The 27,831-nt window shown below is 37.3% G+C and overlaps 2 protein-coding genes across 2 annotated transcripts in view; both read left to right on the forward strand.

Annotated features, from left to right (window-relative positions):
• Positions 1 to 26,683, forward strand: part of LOC116894774 (cytochrome P450 2C13, male-specific-like) — a 59,039-nt gene extending 32,356 nt beyond the window's left edge. The window contains 3 exon segments of the mRNA XM_032896429.1: positions 5,798 to 5,985; positions 15,130 to 15,271; positions 26,265 to 26,683. Of these exon segments, the coding sequence (XP_032752320.1) occupies positions 5,798 to 5,985; positions 15,130 to 15,271; positions 26,265 to 26,446 (512 nt within the window). The 3' untranslated portion in view covers positions 26,447 to 26,683.
• Utrn (utrophin) overlaps positions 1 to 27,831 on the forward strand; it is a 593,945-nt gene that overhangs the window by 320,481 nt on the left and 245,633 nt on the right.

Here is a 27,831-nt window from a genome sequence, read left to right on the forward strand (position 1 = left end):
CAACTTTCTAGGAAGCAATTAACTCCAGGTACCTGTATAATTTATGAGAGAAGTTGATACTTTCAGAGAGTGCTCTGAGCACTAGAATTAGAAAAGCCCAGATTTGGTATTTACCTGATAGATGCTGCAGGAATGAACAGAGAATGAGGAACAGCACAGAAGTAATGTGTCTTCTGATGTCTTCATTAAATGCACATTTATTCTAGGCAGTGAAACACTCCTTGAATACTGACAAGTAATTCTAAATCATGAAAGGGAAAATTACAACCTAAAGTGAACAGCATGCATTAATCAAAAAGTATACGAATAATGTAAACTATCTCTTATATTGGAGATAAAGAATCATTTTATATATCTTCAACTACTTCCACAATTTTCCATATTACTAAATATGGTAATCTAAGAATGATATATGTGTGTGCATTCATGTGTATATGGTATGTATATATGTATGTATATATATTCATTATCTACTTGCAGATATATATTTATAAATAAGATACAGGCATAACTGCTATGTTATTTTCTGCTACTAATATCTCAATAGTTGTGTATGATTGTGTACTTAGCAAAGTTATTGTTTAAAATACATTTCTAAGTAGTTGCTTGTGATGAACCTGCACATTGATAACTAAAAATAAGCTAGGCAGGAACCTGAAGGGACCGACCGGATAAACAGTTCTCTGCACCCAAATCCCATGGGAGGGAGAGCTAAACCTTCAGAAACGTAGACACGCCTGGAAAACCAGAAGAGACTACACTCTGCCCACATCTCTGGTTCCAGAGGAAAACACCAAATGCCATCTGGGACTCTGGTGCACCGGGGCTCCTGAAAGGGCGGCACAGGTCCTCCTGGTTGCTGCTGCCACGGAGAGCTCATAAGCAACACCCCACGAGCAAACTTGAGCCTGGGGACCACAGGTAAGACCAACTTTTCTGCTGCAAGCAACCTGACTGGTGAACTCAGGGCAGAGGCCCACAGGAACAGCTGAAGACCTATAGATAGGAAAAACTACACTCCCAAAAGCAGAACACTCTGTTCCAATAACTGGCTGAAGGAAAACAGGTCTACAGCACTCCTGACACACAGGCTTATAGGACAATCTAGCAACCGTCAGAAATAGCAGAACAAAGTAAATCTAGAGATAATCTGATGGCGAGAGGCAAGGGCAGGAACCCAAGCAACTGAAACTAAGACTACATGACATCATCAGAGCCCAATTCTCCCACCAAAGCAAACACAGACTATCCAAACACACCAGAAAAGCAAGATCTAGTTTCAAAATCATATTTGATCATGATGCTGGAGGACTTCAAGAAAGACATGAAGAACTCCCTTAGAGAAACACAGGAAAACATAAATAAACAAGTAGAAGCCTACAGAGAGGAATCACAAAAATCCCTGAAAGAATTCCAGGAACACACAATCAAACAGTTGAAGGAATTAAAAATGGAAATAGAAGCAATCAAGAAAGAACACATGGAAACAACCATGGACATAGAAAACCAAAGGAAGAGACAAGGAGCCGTAGATACAAGCATCACCAAAAGAATACAAGAGACAGAAGAGAGAATCTCAGGAGCAGAAGATTCCATAGAAATCATCGACTCAACTGTCAAAGATAATATAAAGTGGAAAAAGCTACTGGTCCAAAACATACAGGAAATTCAGGACTCAATGAGAAGATCAAACCTAAGGATAATAGGTATAGAAGAGAGTGAAGACTCACAGCTCAAAGGACCAGCAAATCTCTTCAACAAAATCATAGAAGAAAACTTCCATAACCTAAAGAAAGAGATACCCATAAGCATACAAGAAGCCTACAGAACTCCAAATAGATTGGACCAGAAAAGAAAATCTTCCCATCACATAGTAGTCAAAACACCAAACGCACAAAATAAAGAAAGAATATTAAAAGCAGTAAGGGAAAAAGGTCAAGTAACATATAAAGGCAGACCTATCAGAATCACACCAGACTTCTCACCAGAGACTATGAAAGCCAGAAGATCCTGGACAGATGTCATACAGACCCTAAGAGAACACCAATGACAGCCCAGGTTACTGTATCCTGCAAAACTCTCAATTAACATACATGGAGAAACCAAGATATTCTATGACAAAACCAAATTTACACAATATCTTTCTACAAATCCAGCGCTACAAAGGATAATAAATGGTGAAGCCCAACATAAGGAGGCAAGCTACACCGTAGAAAAAGCAAGAAACTAATCGTCTTGGCAACAAAACAAAGAAAAGAAAACACACAAACATAACCTCACATCCAAATATGAATATAACAGGAAGTAATAATCACTATTCCTTCATATCTCTCAATATCAATTCCCCAGTAAAAAGACATAGATTAACAAACTGGATATGCAATGAGGACCCTGCATTCTGCTGCCTATAGGAAACACACCTCAGAGACAAAGACAGACACTACCTCAGAGGGAAAGGCTGGAAAACAACTTTCCAAGCAAATGGTCTGAAGAAGCAAGCTGGAGTAGCCATTCTAATATCAAATAAAATCAATTTTCAACTAAAAGTAATCCAAAAAGATAAGGAAGGACACTTCATATTCATCAAAGGAAAAATTCACCAAGAGGAACTCTCAATCCTAAATATCTATGCCCCAAATACAAGGGCACCTACATATGTAAAAGAAACCTTACTAAAGCTTAAAACACACATTGCACCTCACACAATAATAGTAGGAGATTTCAACACCCCACCTCATCAATGGACAGAGATCATGGAAACAGAAATTAAACAGAGACATAGACAGACTAAGAGAAGTCATGAGCCAAATGGACTTAACAGATATTTATAGAACATTCTATCCTAAAACAAAAGGATAAACATTCTTCTCAGCTCCTCATGGTACTTTCTCCAAAATTGACCATGTAATTGGTCAAAAAACGGGCCTCAACAGGTACAGAAAGATAGAAATAATCCCATGCATGCTATCAGACCACCACAGACTAAAGCTGGTCTACAATAACAATAAGGGAAGAACGCCCACATATAAGTGGAAGTTGAACAATGCTCTACTCAACATAACCTGGTCAAGGAAGAAATAAAGAAAGAAATTAAAGACTTCTTAGAATTTAATGAAAATGAAGGTACAACGTACCCAAACTTATGGGACACAATGAATGCTGTGCTATGAGGAAAACTCATAGCGCTGAGTGCCTGCAGAAAGAAACAGGAAAGAGCATGTGTCAGCAGCTTGACAGCACACCTAAAAGCTCTAGAACAAAAAGAAGCAAATACACCCAGGAGGAGTAGAAGGCAGGAAATAATCAAACTCAGAGCTGAAATCAGCCAAGTAGAAACAAAAAGGACAATAGAAAGAATCAACAGAACCAAAAGTTGGTTCTTTGAGAAAATCAACAAGATAGATAAACCCTTAGCCAGTCTAACGAGAGTACACAGATCGTGTGTCCAAATTAACAAAATCAGAAATGAAAAGGAGACATAACTACAGATTCAGAGGAAATTCAAAAAATCATCAGATCTTACTATAAAAGCCTATATTCAACAAAACTTGAAAATCTGCAGGAAATGGACAATTTCCTAGACAGATACCAGGTACCGAAGTTAAATCAGGAACAGATAAACCAGTTAAACAACCCCATAACTCCTAAGGAAATAGAAGCAGTCATTAAAGGACACCCAACCAAAAAGAGCCCAGGTCCAGACAGGTTTGGTGCAGTATTCTATCAGACCTTCATAGAAGACCTCATACCAATACTACCCAAACCATTCCACAAAATTGAAATAGATGGAGCACTACTGTTTTCCTTCTATGAAGCCACAATTACTCTTATATCAAAATGTACAAAGAACTCAAGAAGTTAGACCGCAGGGAGACAAATAACCCTAATATAAAATGGGGTTCAGAGCTAAACAAAGAATTCACAGCTGAGGAATGCCGAATGGCTGAGAAACACCTAAAGAAATGTTCAACATCTTTAGTCATAAGGGAAATGCAAATCAAAACAACTCTGAGATTTCACCTCACACCAGTGAGAATGGCTAAGATCAAAAACTCAGGTGACAGCAAATGCTGGCGAGGATGCGGAGAAAGAGGAACACTCCTCCATTGTTGGTGGGGTTGCAGACTGGTACAACCATTCTGGAAATCAGTCTGGAGGTTCCTCAGAAAATTGGACATTGAACTGCCTGAGGATCCAGCGATACCTCTCTTGGGCATATACCCAAAAGATGCCCCAACCTATAAAAAAGACACATGCTCCACTGTGTTCATAGCAGCCTTATTTATAATAGCCAGAAGCTGGAAAGAACCCAGATGCCCTTCAACAAAGGAATGGATACAGAAAATGTGGTACAGCTACACAATGGAACATTACTCAGCTATCAAAAAACAATGTCTTGGGATTGGGATTTAGCTCAGTGGTAGAGTGCTTGCCTAGTAAGCACAAGGCCCTGTTCGGTCCCCAGCTCCGGAAAAAAAAAAAAAAAAATGTCTTTAAGGAAATTCATAGGCAAATGGTTGGAACTGGAAAATATCATCCTAGGGAGTTAACCCAATCACAGAAAAACACACATGGTATGCACTCATTGATAAGTGGCTATTAGCCCAAATGTTTGAATTACCCTAGATGCATAGAACACATGAAACTCAAGATGGATGATCAAAATGTGAATGCTTCACTCCTTTAAAAGGGGAACAAGAATACCCTTGGCAGGGAATAGAGAGGCAATGATTAAAACAGACATAGAAGGAACACCCATTCAGAGCCTGCCCCACATGTGGCCCATACATATACAGCCATCCAATTAGACAAGATGGATGAAGCAAAGAAGTGCAGGCCGACAGGAGCCGGATGTAGATCTCTCCTGAGAGATACAGCCAGAATACAGCAAATACAGAGGCGAATGCCAGCAGCAAACCACTGAATTGAGAATAGGACCCCCGTTGAAGGAATCAGAGAAAGAACTGGAAGAGCTTGAAAGGGTTCGAGACCGCCATATGAACAACAATGCCAGAGCTTCCAGGGACTAAGTCACTACCTAAAGACTATACATGGACTGACTCTGGACTCTTACCTCATAGGTAGCAATGAATAGCCTAGTAAGATCACCAGTGTAAGGGGAAGCCCTGGGTCCTGCTAAGACTGAACCCTCAGTGAACTAGACTGTCGGGGGGAGGGCGGCAATGGGGGGAGGGTGGGGAGGGGAACACCCATAAAGAATGGGAGGAGGGATGTTGGCCTGGACACCGGGAAAGGGAATAACACTCGAAATTTATAGAACAAATACTTAAGTTAATAAAAAAATTAATAAAAAATAAAATAAAATAATATTTTGCCACAAAGAAATGAGCTAGGCAGAATAAAATTGCATAAAGACCTTCACATACCTCAGTAAAGGGAATAACATTTAAAATGTAAATAAAAATATCCAATAAAAGAAAATATTCATTAATATATTCCTCAATTTAATATCTTATTTCTGATATCTTTATTAATGTCTATAATGTCAAATTAATTGAACCTTGTTTTATTGTTATCAATATTTAACTATATCTCATTATTTGATATCATGGACAAAACAATTAGCATATAATAATGAATCATATTAGCTATGTTATAATATAATGGTAGAAATCTACCTTAGAATAATCCTATGTATCTAAGTTTACTCCTCAGTGTGAAATATATGTTGAAAATACTATTGGGCCAGTTTCTCCATGGCCTAGTTAGATGGGCATTAATGGGAGATACAGGCTACATTTTTCTTATTCCAATATTTGTCATTGTTTTTATCCAGCTAAAGTCCAGGAAGAGATTGACCATGTGATTGGGAGACACCGCAGCCCCTGTATGCAGGACAGGAGCCACATGCCCTACACAAATGCCATGGTCCACGAGGTTCAGAGATACATTGACATTGGTCCAAATGGTCTGCTTCATGAAGTGACCTGTGACACTAAATTCAGAAACTACTTCATACCGAAGGTAAGCTTATTTCTCTCTGCTGTGCTTCTGTGCTCTTGTTGTTCTCACCAACAAGGATGGGAGAATGGACTTCAGGCATTGGCAATACAATAAAAATGTGTTCATCAGTCAAGGAAAAGGTAAAATTTATAAAAAAATTCCTACAACAAAACATCCAGGAATTCTGCAGTAGTATAAAAAGGCTAAATGTAATTGACTAAATAATAATAGGAATAGGAGAAAAACTAGTGCAAAGACCATCACCCCTGGAAATATTTCCAACTAAATCACAGAGGAATTTTTTTCCTAACTTAAAAAAGGAGATGCTTACAAGAAGACAAGGAATCTGACATGAAACATATTTCATCAGAAATGAAAATTTACTCTCAACATAATTATTGAAATGCTAAATTTGCAGAATACAGAAGTAATATTAAGAGGTACAGTCAAGGAAGGCAAGTAACCTATAAATATAGACTTGTTCTCAGAATTATACCTAATTTCTCAGTGGAGACTCTAAAAGGGAGAAAAGGGAGAATGGGCTGAGCAGTATACTGCAGAGCTAAAAGACCAAAGATTTCAGCTCAAACTACTAGATTTAGGAATTCTTTCAGTCATCATAAAGAAAACAAGATATTCTATGCTAAAAATTAGCTCAAACAAGATCTATGTGCAAATCTAGTCTTACAGATGATACTAAAAAGAAGATTCGAGGCCAAGGAGGTTAACTATACCCATGAAAACACAGAAAATATATAACCTCACACCAGCAAAACCATAATAAGTAAAGATTCCCATCTGAGAAACACACACACACACACACACACACACACACACACCATGAATACCACCACATAACAATACAGTAACAATAATTAACAATCATTGGTCACTTATATCTCTCAATATTAATGGACTCAACCCTCATCCATATGACTTAGACTAACAGAATTAATGAAAAAGCAGGATCTATCCTTCTGCAGGGGCATCAGAGACAGACACTGCTTCATCAAAGACAGACACTGCTTCAGAATAAACAATTGGAAAAATATCTCCCAAGCAAAGGGACCTAAGAAGCAAGTTGGTATAGACATTCTAATATCTAACAAATAGACTCAAATGGGGATGAAGAAGGACACTTTATACTCATTTAAGGCGTAAATGCACCAAGATGGCGTTTTACTTCTTAACTATTATGCCCCAAACCAAAGTGTACCTTATTTGTTAAAGGAAATTTCTAAAGTTTAACCAACATGTTAACAGTCATACATTGGTGGTAGGAAACTTTTAATATTTAACTTTTACCAAGTAACTGGCCATTCAGATGAACACTAATTAAGAAATAGTAATGGTAAGAGATTTTTGTTTTATCTAAACAATCCTGACAAGTAATCTAAAGAACATTTACCTAAAACACAAAAGTATAAGACTTCTCAACACCCCATAGAAATTTCTCCAAAATTGAGCACATATTGGTTCATACAGCAAGTCTCAAAAGATAAAAAACATTAAATTTAACCAAAACCACTATAGATTATAGCTTGATTTCAACAGCAGCACAAACAACAGAAAGGCTACAAACACCTGAAAACTGAAGAACTCTTTACTGACTGAAAAGTGTGTAAGACAAAAAAGAAAGAAAGAAGGAAAGAAAGAAAGAAAGAAGGGAGGAAAAAAGAAAGAAATTAAAGGCTTCTAGGTATCCATGGAAATACATGCCCCACATACCTAAATATATGGGACACAATGAAGGCTAAGTGGAAAATTCATAGCACTAAGTGCCTATAGAAAAAAATGAAGTGATCTCCCACTATCAATTTGACATTACATCTGAAAACTCTAGAACAAATAAAAGTATAAAAGTAAGAAAAGAATGTATGCAAACCCAAAAGGAGTAGGTGGAATTAAATAATAAAACTGAGGGCTGAAATTAGTAAAATGAAAACAAAGGTAGCAATACAAAGAAACAATGAAACAGAGTTCGTTCTTTGAGAAAAACAAGAACATAGAAAAGTCCTCATCAAGGGGAGGGGTTAGGGGGATGTTGGCCAGGAAACCGGGAAGGGGATTAACAATTGAAATGTAAATAAGAAATAGTCAAGTTAATAAAGAAAAAAAAGAGTTACTATCCACATTAACAAAATCAGAAATGAGACAGGAGACATGACAACAGATAGCAAGGAAGTTCGAAGACTCATCAGGTCATACTTTAAAAACCTGTTCTTCCAAAAGACTATACATGGACTGACCCAGGGCTCCAACTGCATATGTGCATAGATTAGCCTTTTTGGGGCACCAGTGGAAGGGGAAGCCCATGGTCCTGCCAAGGTTGAACCCCCAGTGCAGTGGAATATGGGGGGCAGTAAGGGGATGTATGGGGGAAATACCCACATGGGGGAGGGGGATTATAGGGGATGGGGTCTTATGAATAAGAAACTAGGAAGGGGAACAACATTTGAAATGTAAGTAAAGAAATATATCTAATAAAAAAAATTTAAGAAAAGAAAAAAACCTGTTCTCCACAAAATTACTTGATAGAAATCACCTACTGAAGTGAAATTGAGATCAGATATACAATATACAAAGACCTATAATACATAATGAAATAGAGGTCTTAATTAAAAGTGTTTTAGCACAGAATTTTAAAGACATTCAAAAACTAATTAATATAAATACTCCTCGAATCATTCCACAAAATTGAAACAGAAGGAACATCAGAAAATTCATGTTTTGAGGCCACAATCATCTTGATATAAAATCCACACAAAAATTTAACAAATAGTTTTATATGACAATTTTCTTTATTAATATAGATGTAAAAATACTCAATAAGGTATTTGTAACATTTATCCAAGATCAACTAAAAAAGATCTTTCACCATTATGAGTGGCTGCATACTAGGGATGTAAACATGGTCCAACATACAAATTAGACAAAATTATCTACCCTAAAAAATAGAAAGATAAAATCCCATGATCATCCCATTAGATACCAGAAAAGACGTTGACAAAACAACACCCTTCCATGATTAAAGTCTTGGAGAGATTAGCTATCCAAGGCACATACCAAAACATAAATGAAATTTATATCAAGCCTATAGTTATCCTCCAATTAAAGGTAGGGAATCTTAAAGAAATCCCACTAGAATGAGGAACTAGATCTAGGCACAATAATAAAATAAGGAAATCAAGTGGGTATATATTGGAAAAGAAGGAAACAGTTTACATTTACTTGAAGTTGTCATGATAGCATGCATAAGCAACAAGGAAATTCCTACATCTAATAAAATCCTTTAGGGAAGTGATATGAAATTAACTTGGAAACAAATCTGTAACCCTCCTTCATACAAATGCAAATGGAATGAGAAAGAAAATAGGGAAACAGTACCTTTCACTATAGCTATAAACAATATTAAAACTTTGGGCTAATTGTAACCAAGTAAATAAAAAATTTCTATGATAAACTTCATGTCTTTGAAGAAAGAAATAGAAGCTGTAAGAGAATGAAAAGGTTTCTCATACTTACAGATTGCTAGAATCAACACAGTAAAAATGTCCAATGCACAAAAGACCAATCTCAATGCACTCTCTATCAAAATTCCAACTCAATTCCTTTCAGTTCTTAAAAGTACCATTATCAATTTCATATAGAAAAACAAAAAACCCCTGAGAGCTAAAATAATCCTGAAAAATAGTAAAACCTCTAATGTTATCACCACTCCTTACTTCAAGCTGTAATACAGAGAAATAGTAATTAATACATCTGGTAATTATATAAAACAGACATGTTCATTAGTGGAATCAAATTGAAGACCCAGACATAAATTCATATTCCTATGACTACAAAATTCCTATGACTTTTTGATAAAGAAGCTAGAAACATACAACAGAAAAAGAAAACATCCTTAATAAATGGTGTTGACTTAATTGCTGCCATACCATAGAACAATGCAAATAGATCCATGTTTATCACCCTACAAGAGTGAACGTACAAGTGCACCAACTATTTTAAAATTTTGAATGGCAAACCCATGCCAGGACCCTTGGTAATTGTAGAGCTTGTTGAGACCTGGAGACTCAGTGGGCACACACCAGAGACTTAGGTGACTCCTCACCCTCTGTCAGATTCCTGGCATGGAACATGTGCCACACTCCTCACAGACAGAAATGTGACCTGTGGTCACATGGACACAGAACAGGGTTCTCCATGGTAATCAGGCAGGTAATGGTCCAGTAAGCTTCCCTTCCCATACATTCCTCCCTGCAAAAGTTATTTTTCCTCAGTCCCACTCTAAGAAGTGGGAACTACACAGCACGTAACCATTCTACACAATAAACAGTCAATAAAGAGTTTTGAATTGTGGACTGTCTCTTTCATCAAGTTCCATTTTGAGGAGCTATGGAGAAGGCATTCACCTACAGAACCTCAACTTAATTTTCCAGTAGAAGGGTTCTCTGTGCTCCTAGCAACAAATGCCACCAAGCTAAGGAGTTAACACTGGAACAAGTCTGATCTCCTCTTTCCCCAGGCCCCAGGCTAGAAAATGCCTACAGCTTGTGGGCACTGATTCTGCTCTCTGCAACTGAAAGTTGAAGAGTCAGAGAATCCCCTAGGCCCCAGGATGCTGCATCTCAGACTGTGATTTCCCACCCTGATGTCTTGGTGCTTCCCTACAGCCCAGCACCTGCTCTGGCAATGGAGTGGGATAAGCACAGACAAACTCCCCATGTTCCACCTACTCACAAGGCTGTGCCTAGCAACAGTGGAGATGTGGACTCACATCACCATGCAAACAGACATAGTAAAGTTGAAAGAAGAAGAAATAGGGAATAACTTTGAATGCCTTGGCACAGGAGACAGTTTCCTAAACAGAACATTGATATTGCAGGTACTGAGAATTAATACTAAGAATTAATAAATGATACCTCATGAAAGTAAAAGAAAACTTCTTTAAGGCAAAGGACATGGTCAATAGGACAAAATGGCAGCCTTCTAAATGGGAAAAGGATTTTCACAAACCTAACATCTGGCAGAGTACTAATATCTAAAATGTATAAACAAAGACTAGACATCAACAAACCAAATAATGAAATTATTTAAAAAAAAACTGTAAGGATCTAAACCAAGAATTTTCAGTAGAGGAATCTTATATGGCTGAGGAACAGTTGAAGAATATAAATGTTCATCATCCTTAGCAATCAGGAAAATGCAATCAAAACTGCTCTGAGATTCCATCTTACTCCTGTCAGAATACAGAACATCAATCGCATAAGAGACAATTCCTATGGGATTAGGGCACCAATCAAGACATAGAACCTTCAAACTAGAATTTGTCCTCTTGGAAATGTTCTAAAGTAATGAAAACTCAGAATATGTAACCAACTACTGGCTGGTGTAAATTGAGTCCCATGCCAAATCAGGAGGCATTGACTGGACACTGTTTAGGTGTAGATGGCAAACCTGAATGTTGAACATCCCAGGGAACCATAGTATAGATGAACCCAACTGGCAAAAAAGAAATCAATTGAGTTATTTCTAATAATATTCTGCTATATTAGTACCTAGTCTAGTTGTCATCATTGAGGGTTACTAAGGCAGTGAATAGGGGAGACATAGAGATCCAGCATCAAAAATTATGCAGGGCTTGGGAAACACCACAAGAGAAGGCAAGATAAGATTGTTGGAGACAGAGTGGATGAACACACCAGGAGAACATGACACACAGAATCAACTAAGTGGGCCTCCTATTTACTAACAGAGATATTAGATACAATCTTAGAGCCTGCATGGGTCTGCACTAGGTACTCTGAAAATACATTATGGTTGATTGGATTGGTGTTCTACTGGGACCTGTAACAGTGGGACTGGGTTGTTTCACTTTTCCCTGTTCGACTTAGTAAGAAGAAACGTTCTTTTTAGGAGGCTAGTGAGAAGACTAGGAGTAGAGGGAGGGGAGGATCCTGTCAGGATGTATAGTATGAGAGAAGAATAAATACAAAGAAAAAGGAGGAAGACAGTTCTATAGCTTCCTATGTTTAGATTCTTTCATTCCATAGTCTCCCTTCTGTTTGTATATTTGCATGTTCCTTTATATACATAAATTCTGTGTGTGAGAGCAAACTCTTCCATCCATGGCATGTAAGACATGAACTATGTTCGTGAGGGAAAATGAGTAAGATTTGTCTTCCTAGACCTAGCTTGTTTACCAGCATGAATGACTTCCTATTTGTTTTATGTAGAAAATAAGTCTCCATTTGAAAACATGACTGATGTGACTCATAAAAAGCAGTTGAAGAAATGGATTGGTATTTTGATGGGGATTGCACTGAATCTGTAGATCGCTTTTGGTAAAATGGCCATTTTTACTATAATAATCCTGCCAATCCATGAGCATGGGAGATCTTTCCATCCTCTGAGGTCTTCAATTTCTTTCTTCAGAGGCTTGAAGTTTTCATCATACAGATCTTTCACTTGCTTGGTTAAAGTCACACTGAGGTATTTTATATTATTTGGGACTATTATGAAGGGTGTTGTTTCCCTAATTTCTTTCTTGGCTTGTTTCTCTTTTGTGTAGAGGAAGGCTACTGATTTATTTGAGTTAATTTTATACCCAGCCACTTTGCTGAAGTTGTTTATCAGCTTTAGTAGTTCTCTGGTGGAACTTTTGGGATCACTTAAATATACTATCATCATCTGCAAATAGTGATATTTTGACTTCTTCTTTTCCAATCTGTATCCTTTTGATCTCTTTCTGTTGTCTGATTGCTCTGGCTAGAACTTCAAGAACTATTTTGAATAAGTAGGGAGAGAGTGGGCAGCCTTGTCTAGTCCCTGATTTTAGTGGGATTGCTTCCAGTTTCTTTCCATTTAGTTTAATGTTAGCTACTGGTTTGCTGTATATGACTTTTACTAGACAGAACAATTTCCAAATTCATCTGGAATAACAAAAACCCAGGATAGCTAAAACTATCCTCAAAAATAAAAGAGACAGAAAGACCAGTGGAATAGAATTGAAGACCCAGAAATGAACCCACACACCTATGGTCACTTGATTTTTGACAAAGGAGCCAAAACCATCCAATGGAAAAAAGATAGCATTTTCAGCAAATCGTGCTGGTTCGACTGGAGGTCAGCATTTAGAAGAATGCAGATTAATCCATGCTTATCACCCTGTACAAAACTTAAGTCCAAGTGGATCAAGGACCTCCACATCAAATCAGATACACTCAAACTAATAGAAGAAAAAGTGGGGAAGCATCTCGAACACATGGGCACTGGAGAAAATTTCCTGAACAAAACACCAATGGCTTATGCTCTAAGATCAAGAATCAACAAATGGGATCTCATAAAACTGCAAAGCTTCTGTCAGGCAAAGGACACTGTTGTTAGGACAAAATGGCAATGAACAGATTGGGAAAAGATCTTTACCAATCCTACAACTGATAGAGGGTTTACATCCAAAATATACAAAGAACTCAAGAAGTTAGACTGCAGGGAGACAAATAACCCTATTAAAAAGTGGGGTTCAGACCTAAACAAAGAATTCACAGCTGAGGAATGTCAAATGGCTGAGAAACACCTAAAGAAATGTTCAACATCTTTAGTCAAATGCAAATCAAAACAACCCTGAGATTTCACCTCATACCAGTGAGAATAGCTAAGATCAAAAACTCAAGTAACAGCAAATGCTGGTGAGGATGTGGAGAAAGAGGAACATTCCTCCATTGTTGGTGGGATTGCAGACTGGTACAACCATTCTGGAAATCAGTCTGGAGGTTACTCAGAAAATTGGATATTGAACTACCTGAGGACCCAGCTATACCTCTCTTGGGCATATACCCAAAAGATGCCCCAACATATAACAAAGACACATGCTCCACTATGTTCATAGCAGCCTCATTTATAATAGCCAGAAGCTGGAAAGAACCCAGATGCCGTTCAGGAGAGGAATGGATACAGATAATGTGATATATCTACACAATGGAATATTACTCAGCTATCAAAAACAATGACTTTATGAAATTCATAGGCAAATGTATGGAACTGGAAAATATCTTGAGTGAGGTAACCCAATCACAGAAAAACACACATGTTATCACTCATTGATAAGTGGATATTAGCCCAAATATTTGAATTACCCTAGATGCACAGAACACATGAAATTCAAGCAGGATTACCAAAATGCAAATGCTTCACTCCTTCTTTAAAAGGGGAACAAGAATATCCTTGGGAGGCAATATGGAGACACAGTTTAGAACAGAGGCAGAAGGAACACCCATTCAGAGCCTGCCCCACATGTGGCCCATACATATACAGCCACCAAACTAGATAAGATGGATGAAGCAAAGTAGGGCAGGCTGACAGGAACCGGATGTAGAACTCTCCTGAGAGACACAGCCAGAATACAGCAAATACGTAGGTGAATGCCATCATTATGTCACTGAACTGAGAATGGGACCCCTGTTGAAGGAATCAGAGAAAGGACTGAAAGAGCTTGAAGAGGCTTGAGACCCCATATGAACAACAATGCCAACCAACCAGAGCCTCCAGGAAGTAAGCCACTATCCAAAGTCTATACATGGACTGACCCTGTATTCCAACTGCATATGTAGCAATGAACAGCCTAGTAAGAGCACCAGTGGAAGGGGAAGCCCTTGGTCCTGCCAAGAATGAATCCCCAATGAATGTGATTGTTGGGGTGAGGGCAGTAATGGGTGGAGGATGGGGAGGGTAACACCCATAGAGGAGGGGAGCGGGAGAGTTTAGGGTGATGTTGGCCTGGAAACCAGGAAGGGGAATTACAATCGAAATGTAAATAAGAAATTCTCAAGTTAATAAAGATGAAAATAAAAAGGAAAGAAAAGAAAAGCAGTTGAAAAGCTAGATCAGCAGCAGGTGATGAGATAAACCTTCAGGAAAAAAGAGTAACCAACAATAGCACCAAATCTCCAATTCCAACTTCAAATGTCACTGAAGATGCCTTCCTCACACCAGTGTGGCTAATCTCAGAATCCTTCCTGCCCCCTGCATATGTTGTATATTGAAATGTCCTTACTATTCTTTGTACTTCCTCTATGGAGGAGAAGGTGAACAATATTATTTCCCTTATCTTTTAGCACTCTGATATATTCATACATTGCTTTCTTTGTTGTGTGTTCTTTGCAGGGAACAGCAGTACTAACATCACTTACATCAGTGCTGCATGACAGCAAGGAGTTTCCCAACCCAGAGATGTTTGACCCTGGTCACTTTCTAGATGAGAATGGAAACTTTAAGAAAAGTGACTACTTCATTCCTTTCTCAGCAGGTAATAGAAACTCATTCCAAGGGCTCCAGTGACTTGAGTGAGGATCTGTGGTGTCCTCTATATTGGTTCCCAATTGCTTGTGGATTTGCAATTTGTGTATGATCAGAAGCATTACTCCCAGTGTCCATTTACTGTCCTTGATAATGATGACACTGTTTCCTTGACAGAATCAAATATTAGGGATTCAATTTGTTCAAACTTTCCTAGCCATCCTAGTCATCATACATTTGCAATTTTCCTTAATGTACATCTTGGGTATGCAAAATACCTTATTCTAGAGACTAAATGCTACTCAGCCTTTGAGCAATCACCATTATGACAAAGAATCAACCATAATTTGAGTGCATGCCTTTGTTGTGTCACTCTACTACAGGCTCAGCTATCCATAAAAAAATTAAAAAGGTAAAAAATAAATAAATAAGATAAAGACATCAAAAATGCTCCAATATGCATAAAGTATATGTAGAGAAGTGAAGGAGCAAACAGGCTCATACAGTTGGTCCTGTGGTTGGAAAGAATTACATATGACTGAAAAACCCTGGTACTTGGGAGAATTCTCCATAATTTTTGCTCTCTGATATCTCAAATTTAAAATGGTAAAGTGAATCAACACTATAATTGAGAAATTTCTACCTGCCAAAAAGAATATAAGTGATATACAGCAGAAAAAAAAGGATAATATTTTCTGATCTAATTTTTACTGTTTTGGTTTCATACATGTGTAGAAGGTCTTAGATCAAACAATACCAATATTTGTACACAACCTTCACGTGTCCTTAATACATGTTCGGCAGAATTGTCTTTCCAACTTCAACACATTTCTGCACATTTTGCACAACTTTGTGCACAATGTCATGTTATAAGTTCATTTGTTTATTGACATCTCTGGATAATAAGTAACCCACAAATGGCCTATGATGAATAAAACTGGCTTTCCCTGTCTTAGTAGCATGCAGCTATCAGTAAATCTTCATTAGGATAGAGGCTTTGTGAGCACATTCCCAGCAATTTGGCTGGTGTTTGACATTCTTATAAAGCTAATAAAGGACTTGATAAATGGCTCAGCTATTAAGAGAACATGCAGCTCTTTCCATAAACGTGAGTTGAATGCCTAGCACCTATCTTGGGTGCTAACAACAACCTGTATTTCTTCTTCCAGGAGACCTTGAGGACTCTTCTGAACTCCCTAGTTAACTTTGACATTCAGTCACCCACACATGCAAATGCTATATACATTTATTTATGCAAAAGAAGATAACGAAACATACATATACAATACTTTCTAGGTCTAGATGTAAGAAACTTCTAGGTTCCCCATGAGGTCCTTGTAATTGTGACAGGAGACTATGCTGGGATCATGAGCTTCACTACTGCTCTCTCAATGAGGATACTTTTTTATGAATATCACATCTTCTTACCTAAAGTCTATGTTTAGGCTGTTGACTATGGATTCATGTTCAGTCATGAAGTGATTTTGGTAACAAACTCATAACTTAATTCCTTCAGTCTGTTTGATTTTGTGTCAACACCATACTGATTCAATTACTATAGCTCTGTAGTACAATTTGAGGTCAGTTATAGTGATGGTCACTGTCCACTTATTATCATTCAGGATTGTTTCAGCTATTATGGATTTTTTGTGTTTCTGTTATATTATGCTGAAAATTCTTCATTGCGTTTGAATTTCAATGAGGTTGGTGTTGAATCTGTAGATTGCTTTTAGTAAGATAATCATTTTTCACTCTATTAATCCTGTTGATCTGTGAGCATTTGGGGATCTTTCCATCTTCTGATCTCTTCAGTTAACTTTTTTTTCAATATTTTAATTTTCTGTTTCTTAATTCTTTCACTTGTTTGTTTTTTGTTGTTAAAATTGTGCAAAGTATTGTTGCTCTGATTCTCAGTACAGTTGTTGTTTGTATAAAGAGAGCCTGTTGGTTTTGTGTTAATTTTGTATGATGATACCTTCCTTAAAGAGGTATCAGCTGTTGAAATTACCTAGTATAGATTTTAGGGTTTTATAGATAAAATCTTATCATCTGCAATTAAGGATAATTTGAAATATTCCTTTCCTACTTTTATACCTTGATCTCCTTCAACTGTCTCATTATTCTAGCATAGATTCAAGTACTATATTGAATGAATATTGAGATAATGGACATTCTTTTCTTATTCCTGATTTTTGGAAAAATGCTTATAGACTTTCTGTTTAGGATGTTTGGGCTATAGGTTTGCTCTAAAATAACTTGTATTGTGTTGAGTAAAGTTCCTTCTTTTCCTAAGCTCTCCACGACTTTTCTCATGAAGGAACGCTGTGTTTCAGTGAAAGCCTCTTCTAATGAGATGATCATGATGTTCTTACCTTTTAATATGCTTTCGTTGTGCTTCACATTGATTTCTATATACCAAACCATCTCTACATGTCTGGGATGAAGCCTTCTTTATAATATTTTTCAGTATTCTAGTATTTGGTTTGCAAGTAATTTTACTGAGAATTGTTATACCTATGATTGTAAGACAATTTAGTTTATGATTCTCTTTTATATTTGGGTTAGGCATCCAGGTAATTGTGACCTTATAACGTGAATTAGGTAGTTTCTTTTGTTTCTATTTTGAAGAATGATTTTGGAATTATTGAGTTTAATTTTCTTTGAAACTGATAGAATTCTTTGCTGAATCCCTCTGACCCTGGGCTTGTTTTGTTATGAGACTTTTAATTACGGGACATGGATCCCTCCCCATATCCCCCCTTAGTTGGTGGTCTAGTCCCTAGGATCAGTGGTTGGTCTGGCAGCCAATGTTGTTCTTCCTAGGGGGTTGTCATCCCCCTCAGCTCCTCTAGTCCTTCTGCCAGCTCCCCACTGGGTCCTTGAGCACAATCTGATGGTTAGCTCCAAGCATTCACATCTACATTATTCAGTTGCTAGCAGTACCTCCCCAGGAACAACCATACCAAGTTCCTCTCAGCTTGTACCTCTTGGCAAAGGCAACAGTGTCATGTTTGGCGTCTATAGATAGGATGGAAACCCAAATGGGGCAGTCTGCAAATGGCCCTTCCTTCAGTCTCTGTTCTATTTGTGTCCCTGTCTTTCCTTTGGATGGGAATATTCTGGCATAAAATTTTGAGATGGGTGGGTTTTCCATCTCTCAACTGGCCATCTATGGAAGGTGGTCTCAACAGTTTCTATCTCACCTTCTCTGTGCATTTCAGCTAAACTCATCCTTGTTGGTTCCTGGGAGTCTCTCATTCCCTTGGCATCTGGACGCTCTAGTAGCTATCCCCAGTTCCTCACCCCCAGTGCTACATATTTTCATTCTATTTGCTGACCCTCTTTACCTCTCTCAGGTCCACTTCAGTATCTCATAGTATTCCTTTATAATTCTCTGGATATTCTCACTGTCTATTTTCATATCCCAATTTCAATTCTGACTTTATTAACTTGGATTTTGTCTCTTCATCATTAGGTTAGTTTTGTCAGTGGTTTATCAATCTTACTTTTCTCAAAGAGTCAATAATTCCTTTCACTGATCCTTGGTATTGTTTTGTTGTTGTTGTTTTTTTTTTCTAATTTCAGCCCTGAATTTGATTGTTTCTTCCCATTTACATCTTCTGGATGTTATTTCTTGTTCTTCTTCTTTTTTTTTGCCTAGAGCTTTTAGATATGAAATTGATTTAATATGAATCACACTACTGCCCCTACCAATCTTTCTTTCTCTCTTTGATTTGATAGACAGATGTATGACTTTGCCTCTTAGGATTGACTTTATTATGCACCATTGGTTTGTGTTTTCATTATCATTCAAATTTTTAAATATCTTGCTTGACATATTTTTCTCTCACTGTAGCCTAGTTCAATTTCTATGACTTTGTAAACCTGTGGTTTCTGTTGTTGTTGGTATCTGTCTTTAGTCCATGAAAATCAGATGGTTTTCAGAGTGCTGTTTTAATTTTTTTCATATTTCTTGAGACAAGCTTTGTTTCCAAGTATGTGTTCACTTATCAAAAAGTTCCCTGAGCTTCTGAGAATAAAGAACATGTTTTGGCATTAAGTTGAAATGTTTGTGACTATCTGCTAGGTACATTTGATTTATGATGTAATTTGTTGTCAACATTTCTCTTTTGTATTTATCTGGATAACCTGTCTTCAACAATATATTTCTTTTTATTTTTCTTTTTATCGGTCATTTTATTTATTTACATATCAAATGTTGTCCCCCTTTCCAGTTTCCCTTCATATCTTTCATCTACACTGCTTCTATGAGAGTGCTCTCCCCCCCCCCCCCATTCCTGCCTTACCATTATAGCATTCTCCAATGTTGGGGCACTGAGTATTCACAGAACCAATGTTCTCCCCTCCCATTGATGCCAGATTAGGCAATCTTCTGCTACACATGCAGCTGGAGTCATATGTCCCTTTATGCATAATCTTTGGTTGGTTGTTTAATCCTTGGGAGCTCTAGAGTGTTTGGTGGATTAATATTGTTGTTCTTCCTATAGGGTTGCAAACCCCTTCAGCTATCTCAGTCCTTTCCCTAAATTCTCCATTTGGATCCCCATGCTCAGTCTGATGTTTTAGATACAATTATCCATGTCTGTATTTGTTAGGCTCTGGCAAAGCCTCTCAGGAGACAGCTATATCAGGATCCTGTCAACAATCACTTCTTTGCATTAGCAATAGTGCCTGGGTTTGGTATGTGCATAGTGATAAGTCCCCAGGTGGGGCAGACTCTGGATGGTCTTTCCTTCAGACTCTGCTCCATTCTTTGTCCCTGTATTACCTTTAGACAGCAGCAAATCTGTCTAAATTTTTATATTTTTGTGATGGGTGGGTGGCCCCATGTCTAACCTCTGGATATGGTCTCTACAGGTTCTCTTTCCCCTTTGTTGGCTATTTCAGCTAATGTCATCCCAGTTGGGTCCTGAGAGCCTCTGGCTTTCTTGGCTTCTGGGACTTTCTGATAGTTGCACCCAGTTTCCCATCTCTCATTGCTATACCTCTCAGTTCAATTTCATGATTCTCTGTACATCTCCCCTGACTCCTCCCACACCAAGTCCTGTACTTCCCCCTTTTCCTCCCTCACCTCTCTCCCTCTCAAGGGCCCCTTCTAAGTAGGACTGAAGCATATAAATGCTGATTTTCCTTTTTCTTGAGCTTCATATGGTCTGTGAGTTGGATGGTGGCTTGTCCAAGATTTATGCATATTATCCACTTATCAGTGAGTACATACTATGTGCATTCTCTTGTGGCTGGGTTACTTCAGTCAGGATATTTTCTAGTTTCATCTATTTGCCTAAGAATTTCATGAAGTCATTGTTTTTTATAGCTGAGTAATACTCCATTGTGTAAATGTACCACATTTTCTGTATCCATTTCTCTCTTGAGGGACATCTGGTTTGTTTTCAGCTTCTGTCAATTATAAATCAGGGTGCTATAAACATAGTGGAGGATGTGTTCTTGTTATATGTTGGAGCATCTTTTGAATATATGCTCAGGAATGGTATAGCTGGATCTTCACATAGATCTATGTTCAATATTCTAAGGGACTTTCAGACTGATTGTCAGAGTGGTTGTTCCAGCTTGTAAGTCCACCACCAATGGAGGAGTGTTCATCTTTCTCCACATCCTCACCAGCATCTGCTGTTGCCTGAGTTTTTGATCTTAGATATTCTGACTGGTATGAGGTGGAACCTCATGGTTGTTTTGATTTGCCTTTTCCTGATGATTAAGAATGTTGAACATATCTTTGGGTGCTTCATGGACATTTGAGATTTCTTATTTGAGAATTCTTTTTATAGCTCCATAACCCCAGTTTTGATAGGCTTATTTGGTTCTCTGGAGTTTTACTTCTTGGGTTATTTGTATATATTGGATAATAGCCTTCTATCAGATGTAAGATGGGTAAAGGTCTTTTCCCAATTAGTAAGTTGCCATTTTGTCCTGATGACAGTGTCCTATGCCTTGCAGAAATTATTCAATTATTTTATAAAATCCTATTTGTCTATATTTGATCTGAGAGCCTGGACCATTGGCGTTCTGTTCAGTAAATTTTTCTCTGTGCTAAATGTCCAAGGCTCTTCCCCACTTTGTCTTCTGTTAGTTTTAGTATATCTGGTTCTATGTGTATGTCTTTGATCCATGTGAACTTGAGCTATGTACAGGGAATTAAGCATGGTTGAATTTACATTTTTCCTCATGCCAACCACCACTTAAGCTAGCATCATTTGTTGAATATTCTGTCTTTTTTCCACTGGATAATTTTGGCCTCTTTTTCAAAGATAAGGTGATCATAGATGTATGGGTTTAATTCTGGGTTTTCAATTCTATTACATTGATCTACCTGTATGTCACTGTACCAATGCCATGTAGAGTTTATCATTAAAGCTCTGCAGTAGAGCTTGTGGTCAGATGGTGTTTCCTCCAGAATTTCTCCTATTGCTGACAATAGTTTTTGCTATCCTGGATTTTTCATTGTTCCAAAAAATTTGGAATTGTTTCCTATTTCTGTGAAGAATTGCTTTGGAATTTTGATGGGGATTTCATTGAATCTGTAGATTGCTTTTGGTATGATGGCCATTGTTTACTATGTTAATTCTGCTGATCCATGAGCATGGGCGATCATCCCACCTTCTGAGGTCTTCTTTGATTGACTGAGATCTTCAGAGACTTGAAGTTCTTGTCATACAGATCTTTCACTTGCTTTGTTACAGTCACACCAAGATAGTTTATAGTATTTATGACTATTGTGAAGGGTTTTGTTTTCCTATTTATTTCAAGCCACTTTACTGAGGATGTTTATCAGCTATAGGAGATCTCTGGTGGAATATTTGGGGTCACATAAGTATACCATTATATCATCTGCAAATAGTGATATCTTTACTTTTTCCTTTCCAATTTATATTCCTTTGAGCTCCTTTTGTTTTTGAATTGCTCAGGCCATAACTTCAAATACTATATTGAATACATAGGGAACAAGTGGGTAGCCTTGGTTAGTCACTGATTTTAGTGGATTGCTTCTCTCTATTTTGTTTGATGTTGGCTATTAGTTTGCTGCATTTTTCTTTTATTATGATTAGGTTTGTGCCTTGAATTCCTGACCTTTCTAAGATTTTTCACATGAAGTGGACTTATATATTGTTCATGCTTTTTTAGCATCTAATGAGGTGATCATTTGTTTTTTCTTTTATTTTCTTTTTAATGTGAGTTACAATGATGGATTTCCATATCTTGAATCATCCTGTATTCCTGGGATGAGGCCTAGTTGTTCACAATAAATGATCATTTTGATGTGTTCTTGGATTTGGTTTGTGAGAATTTTACTATTTGTGCATCAAAAATTATAAAGAAAATTTGCCTGAAGGTAACTTTTTTTCTCGGCTCTCTGTGTTGTTTAGTTATCAGCATAACTGTGACTTCACAGAATGAATTAGGTAGTGTTCCTTATTTTTCTATTAGGTGGAATGATTTGAAGAGTATTGTTATTAGGTCTTCTTTGGAGTTCTGATAGAATTCTGCACTAAAACTGTCTGGTCCTGGACTGGTTTTGGTTGGGAGAATTTTAATGAATGTTTCTATTTTTTTAGTGGTTATGGCAATGTTTAGATGGTTTATATGATCCTGATTTAACTTTGGTATCTGGAATCTGTCTAGAAAATTATCCACTTCAAAGTATTCCAGTTTTGTTGAGTATAGGCTTTTGTAGTAGGATCTAATGATTTTTTGAATTTCTTCAGGTTCTGTTGATAAGTTTCCCTTTTCATTTCTACTGGTATTAATTTTGAAACTGTCCCTATGCCCTCTGCTTAGACAGGCTACTGGTTTATTTATTTGGTGATTTTCTCAAAGAACCAGCTCTTGGTTTGTTGATTCTTTGTATGATTCTTTTTGTTTCTACTCAGTTGATTTCAGCCCCAAGTTTGATTATTTCCTGCCACTTACTTCTTTTGAGTGTTCTTGATTCTTTTTGTTCTAGAGCTTTCAGATGTGCTCTTAAGCTGCTAGTGTGAGCTCTCTCTAATTTCTTTCTAGAGGCACTCCTAGTTATGAGTTTTCATCTTAGCACTGCTTTAGTATCCCATAACTTTGGATAATTTGCATCTTCCTTTTTCATTGAATTCTAAAAATTCTTTAATTGGTTTCTTTATTTCTTCTTTGACCAAGTTATCATGAAGTAGAGAGTTGCTCAGCTTCTATGTATATTTTTGTTTTCTGTTGTTTTTGTTGTTATTGAAGAACAGCCTTTGTCTGTGATGATCTGATAGTGTGCATGGAATTATTTCAATCTTCTTGTGCTCATTAAAGGTTATTTTGTGACAAATTATATGGTCAATTTTTAAGAAGGTACCATGAGGTATTGAGAAGAAGGTATTTTATTTTGTTTTAGGGTAAAATGTTCTACAGATATCTGTTCCATTTTGTTCACAGTTTCTTTTAGTTTCACTGTGTCTGCCTTTAGTTTCTCTTTCCATGATCTGTTCATTGATGAGAGTGAGATGTTGAAGTTTTCCACTACTATTGTGTGAGGTTCAATGTGTGCTTTAGCTCTAATAAGGTTTCTTTTACAAATATGATTTTATTTGCATTTGGAGCATAGATGTTAAGAATTGAGCATTCAACTTGGAAGATTTTTTTATTTGAGGAGTATGAAGTGTTCTTCCTCATTTGTCTTGATAACATTTGGTTAAAAGTTGATTTTATTCAATATTAGAATGGCTACTCTAGCTTCTTTCTTGTGACCATTTGCTTGGAAAAAAATTTCTAGCTCTTTACTCTGAGGCAGTGTCTGTCTTTGTCACCAAGGTATGTTTCATGTATGCAGCAAAATGATGGGCCCTGTTTACATATTCATTTTTTTAGTTCATGTCTTTTAATAGGGTAATTGAGTCCATTGATGTTAAGAGATATTAGGAACCAATTTTATTTTCTTCCTGTTATTTTTATTGTTATAGGTATAATTATGTTTGTGTGGCTATCTTCTTTTTGGTTTGTTGCAAGAAGATTAATTTCATGCTTTTTCTTGTGTGTCAGGAGCCGTAATGTGATGTGACAAGCAAATAAGAAGCAGGTAATCTCCCTGAGATGGCCTACTTTGAGCTATTATATAATCTGAGACAGGTTTGCCCTTACTCAGCAAGGCTGTAAGGGAATATATTTTAGGAAAGATTCCTGCTATTAATGTTTTTCCTGTTATTATTAAACATACATAACTTTTCTTCTTGTGACCTTCAATTAGCAGCCTGAAAGTTAGAGCCCAGCAGTTCCTGCTGAGATAGTACCAAGACTATTTACTTAATCCCTTGCTGTTTTAGGAAACTGATGCTAAGTGCCAAAGATTGCAATTTCTGGCCTCAGAGGAACACAAAAGACAGGTCAGCTCCAGTAATACAGTAACTTAGACTTAGATAAGTAAACTTTTTATTATTCTGCAACCCTAAATATCTAGTAAGATAAAATCTTACCCTCTGCTGACTCTTTTCCCCCTCTGCTGTCTCAAGAAGAACTGACAAGAAAGAAGATGCCAGCACTTTTGTATAGTTTCACTCCTTCTGTTGAAGTTGTCCATTTATTATCTATATTAGAGTTGTGAGTTTTAAAGATATTATGTAAATTGACTTTTTTATGGAATATCTTGTTTCTCCATCTATGGTAGTTGAGAGTTTTGCTGATATATTAACCTGCAGTGGCAATTTTGTTCTCTTAGGGTGTGTAAGACATCTGCCCAGGATCTTTTACCCTTTAGAGTCTTAGTTAAGAGGGCTGGTATAATTCTTATAGGTCTGCCTTCATATGTTACTTGACCTTTTCCCCTTACCACTTTGTTTGTTTTATACATTAGTTGTTTTGATTATTATGTGACAGGTAGAATATCTTTTCTGGTCATATCTATTTTGGGTTCTGTAAGCCTCTTGTATATTTATGGGTATCTCTATATTTAAGTTTGGGAAGTATTCTTCTATGCTTTTGTTGGAGATAGTTACTAGCCTTTTGAATTGGGATCTTTGCTCTCCTCTATACCTATTATCCTTAGGTTTGGTCTTCTCATTGTGTATTTGAATTCCTAGATGTTTGGGTTAGGAATTTTTAAAATTTTGCATTTTCTTTGACTGTTGTGTCAATGTATTTTATGGTATCTTCTGCCCCTGAGATTCTCCCTTCTATCACTCTTATTCTGTTGGTGATGCTAGTATCTATGACTCCTGGTCTATTTCCTATGTTTTCTACCTCCAGGGTTTTTTGATTTGTGGTTTCATTATTGTTCCTATTCCACATTTTAGATCCTAGATTGTTTTATTCATTTCCTTTAACTGTTTGGTTGTATCTTCCTGAAATTCTTTAAAAGGTTTTATGTTTTTCTTCTTTAAGGCCTTCTACCTGTTTTCCTATATTATCCTGTATTTCTTTAAGGGAGATATTTATGTCCTTTTTAAGGTCCTCTATCTTCATCAGCAAGAGATGTGATTATAGATCAGAATCTTTCTTTTCAGGTTTGTTGGTGTATCCAGGACTTGTGGTGGGAGAATTGGGTTCTGATGATGCCAAGTAGACTTTGTTTCTGTTTCTTATGTTCTTATACCTGCCTATTGCTACCTGGTTTTCTGTGGTGTTAGCTGGTCTTCGTGTCTCTGACTGGAGCTCATTCCCTGTGTGAGCCTGTGAGTCTATGAGCTTAGGTGTGTCAGCATTCATAGGGGACGAGTTATCTCTAGGCAGGATTGGGGTGGGGAAGGCTGTGGCCTAGGATCAGTTTCTGGTGACATATGGAAACTGTTGGCAAAAATTTATTTCTTAACATCATATGTTATCAAGGAAATATATTTCTCACCTTTTTTTAACTTGTTTAAGTAGTTTTCCATTCAACCAGCAATACATCTAACTGCTTATTCAATAACTCATTAAATTTTATCCTCTGATGCCAGTTAAAAACACAGAAAAAAATCTCAAACTCACTTATGTACTTGGCATAGTTACCTTCTTTCCTTCTTTATTTCCCACAGGAAAACGGATGTGTTTGGGAGAGAGCCTGGCCCGCATGGAGCTGTTTCTATTCCTGACAACCATTTTACAGAATTTCAAACTGAAATCTCTGGTTGACCCAAAGGACATCAATACAACCCCAATATGTTCTTCACTTTCTTCAGTTCCTCCCACTTTCCAGATGCGCTTCATCTCTCTCTAATGAAAACCAGAAAACAGAAATGAAGATGAGGAAAGATCCTGCTGTTTTGTTTTCTGAAGTTACCCACAGAAGCCTTCATTTACTACTGTCATAGAAATGCCACGGTATCCTTCCTTCTTCTCACAGCTTCGGTTCTCTATTTGTCCAAGGACAATAGTTCTGCATTATATAGTTCCTAAACTCAATGTAAAAGATCCTGATAAAGAAGCCACTTCAAATAAAAGAGTTCTACTGTGATACCCTGTTTATAAACACATTTTGGGAGCTCCTAAGGGAAAAAAACCAAATCGTGCTCTTACCTCCATATATGCCTCTACACACACACACACACACACACACACACACACACACACACACACACAAATACACACACACAAATACACACACACACTGCCTATTTTCTTTTCCTGTAAATATATATGTAAGCAAATTTATTGGTGAGGAAGATATGAGAAATCTCTTTAGCTAGGCATCACCTAAAGTTACTGGAACTATTTACATTTGACGTAGATGTACTGTTTCCAGGAGACTGTGTCCAGGAGTAGCTTCATACTCTACAAAAACAAGGGTGGGATACACTGGCAGGGTGAGGACCATTCTGTTTTGTTGTTACACAGATTAAAATTAGAACATTTTAAATCTGTTTAAAATTTTAAAAGCATTTTAAATTTGTCTTCCATGTTAACTTTAATAAGTGTTTTGCTTTCATATTGCTTACCTTGTCTCTAAGCTCCTTTCTTTATTCTAGCAAGACTACCTGTCACAGAAAGTATCACATTTTTTTTTTTTTTTTTTTTTTTTTTTTTTTCTTTTTTTTTTTTTTTTTTTTTTTTATTAACTTATATTTCTTTATGTACATTTGGCAAACATCCCTTCCTCCCCCTTCCTTATGGGTGTTCCTCCCCACCCCTCCCCCATTGCCGCCTCCCCCACAGTCTAGTTCACTGGGGGTTCAGTCTTAGCAGGACCCAGGGCTTCTCCTTCCACTGGTGCTCTTACTAGGATATTCATTGCTACCTATGAGGTCAGGGTCCAGGGTCAGTCCATGTATAGTCTTTAGGTAGTGGCTTAGTCCCTGGAAGCTCTGGTTGCTTGGCATTGTTGTACATATGGAATCTCAAGCCCCTTCAAGCTCTTCCAGTTCATTCTCTGATTTCTTCAACGGGGGTCCCGTTCTCAGTTCAGTGGTTTCCTGCTGGCATTCGCCTCTGTATTTGCTGTATTCTGGCTGTGTCTCTCAGGTTCGATCTACATCCGGCTCCTGTCGGTCTGCACTTTTTTGCTTCATCCATCTTGTCTAATTGGGTGGCTCTATATGTATGGGCCACATGTGGGGCAGGCTCTTTATGGGTGTTCCTTTCAGTCTCTGTTTTAATCTTTTGCCT

This window comes from Rattus rattus, chromosome 2, assembly GCF_011064425.1.
Source record: "Rattus rattus isolate New Zealand chromosome 2, Rrattus_CSIRO_v1, whole genome shotgun sequence".
Taxonomy (NCBI): Eukaryota; Metazoa; Chordata; class Mammalia; order Rodentia; family Muridae; genus Rattus; species Rattus rattus.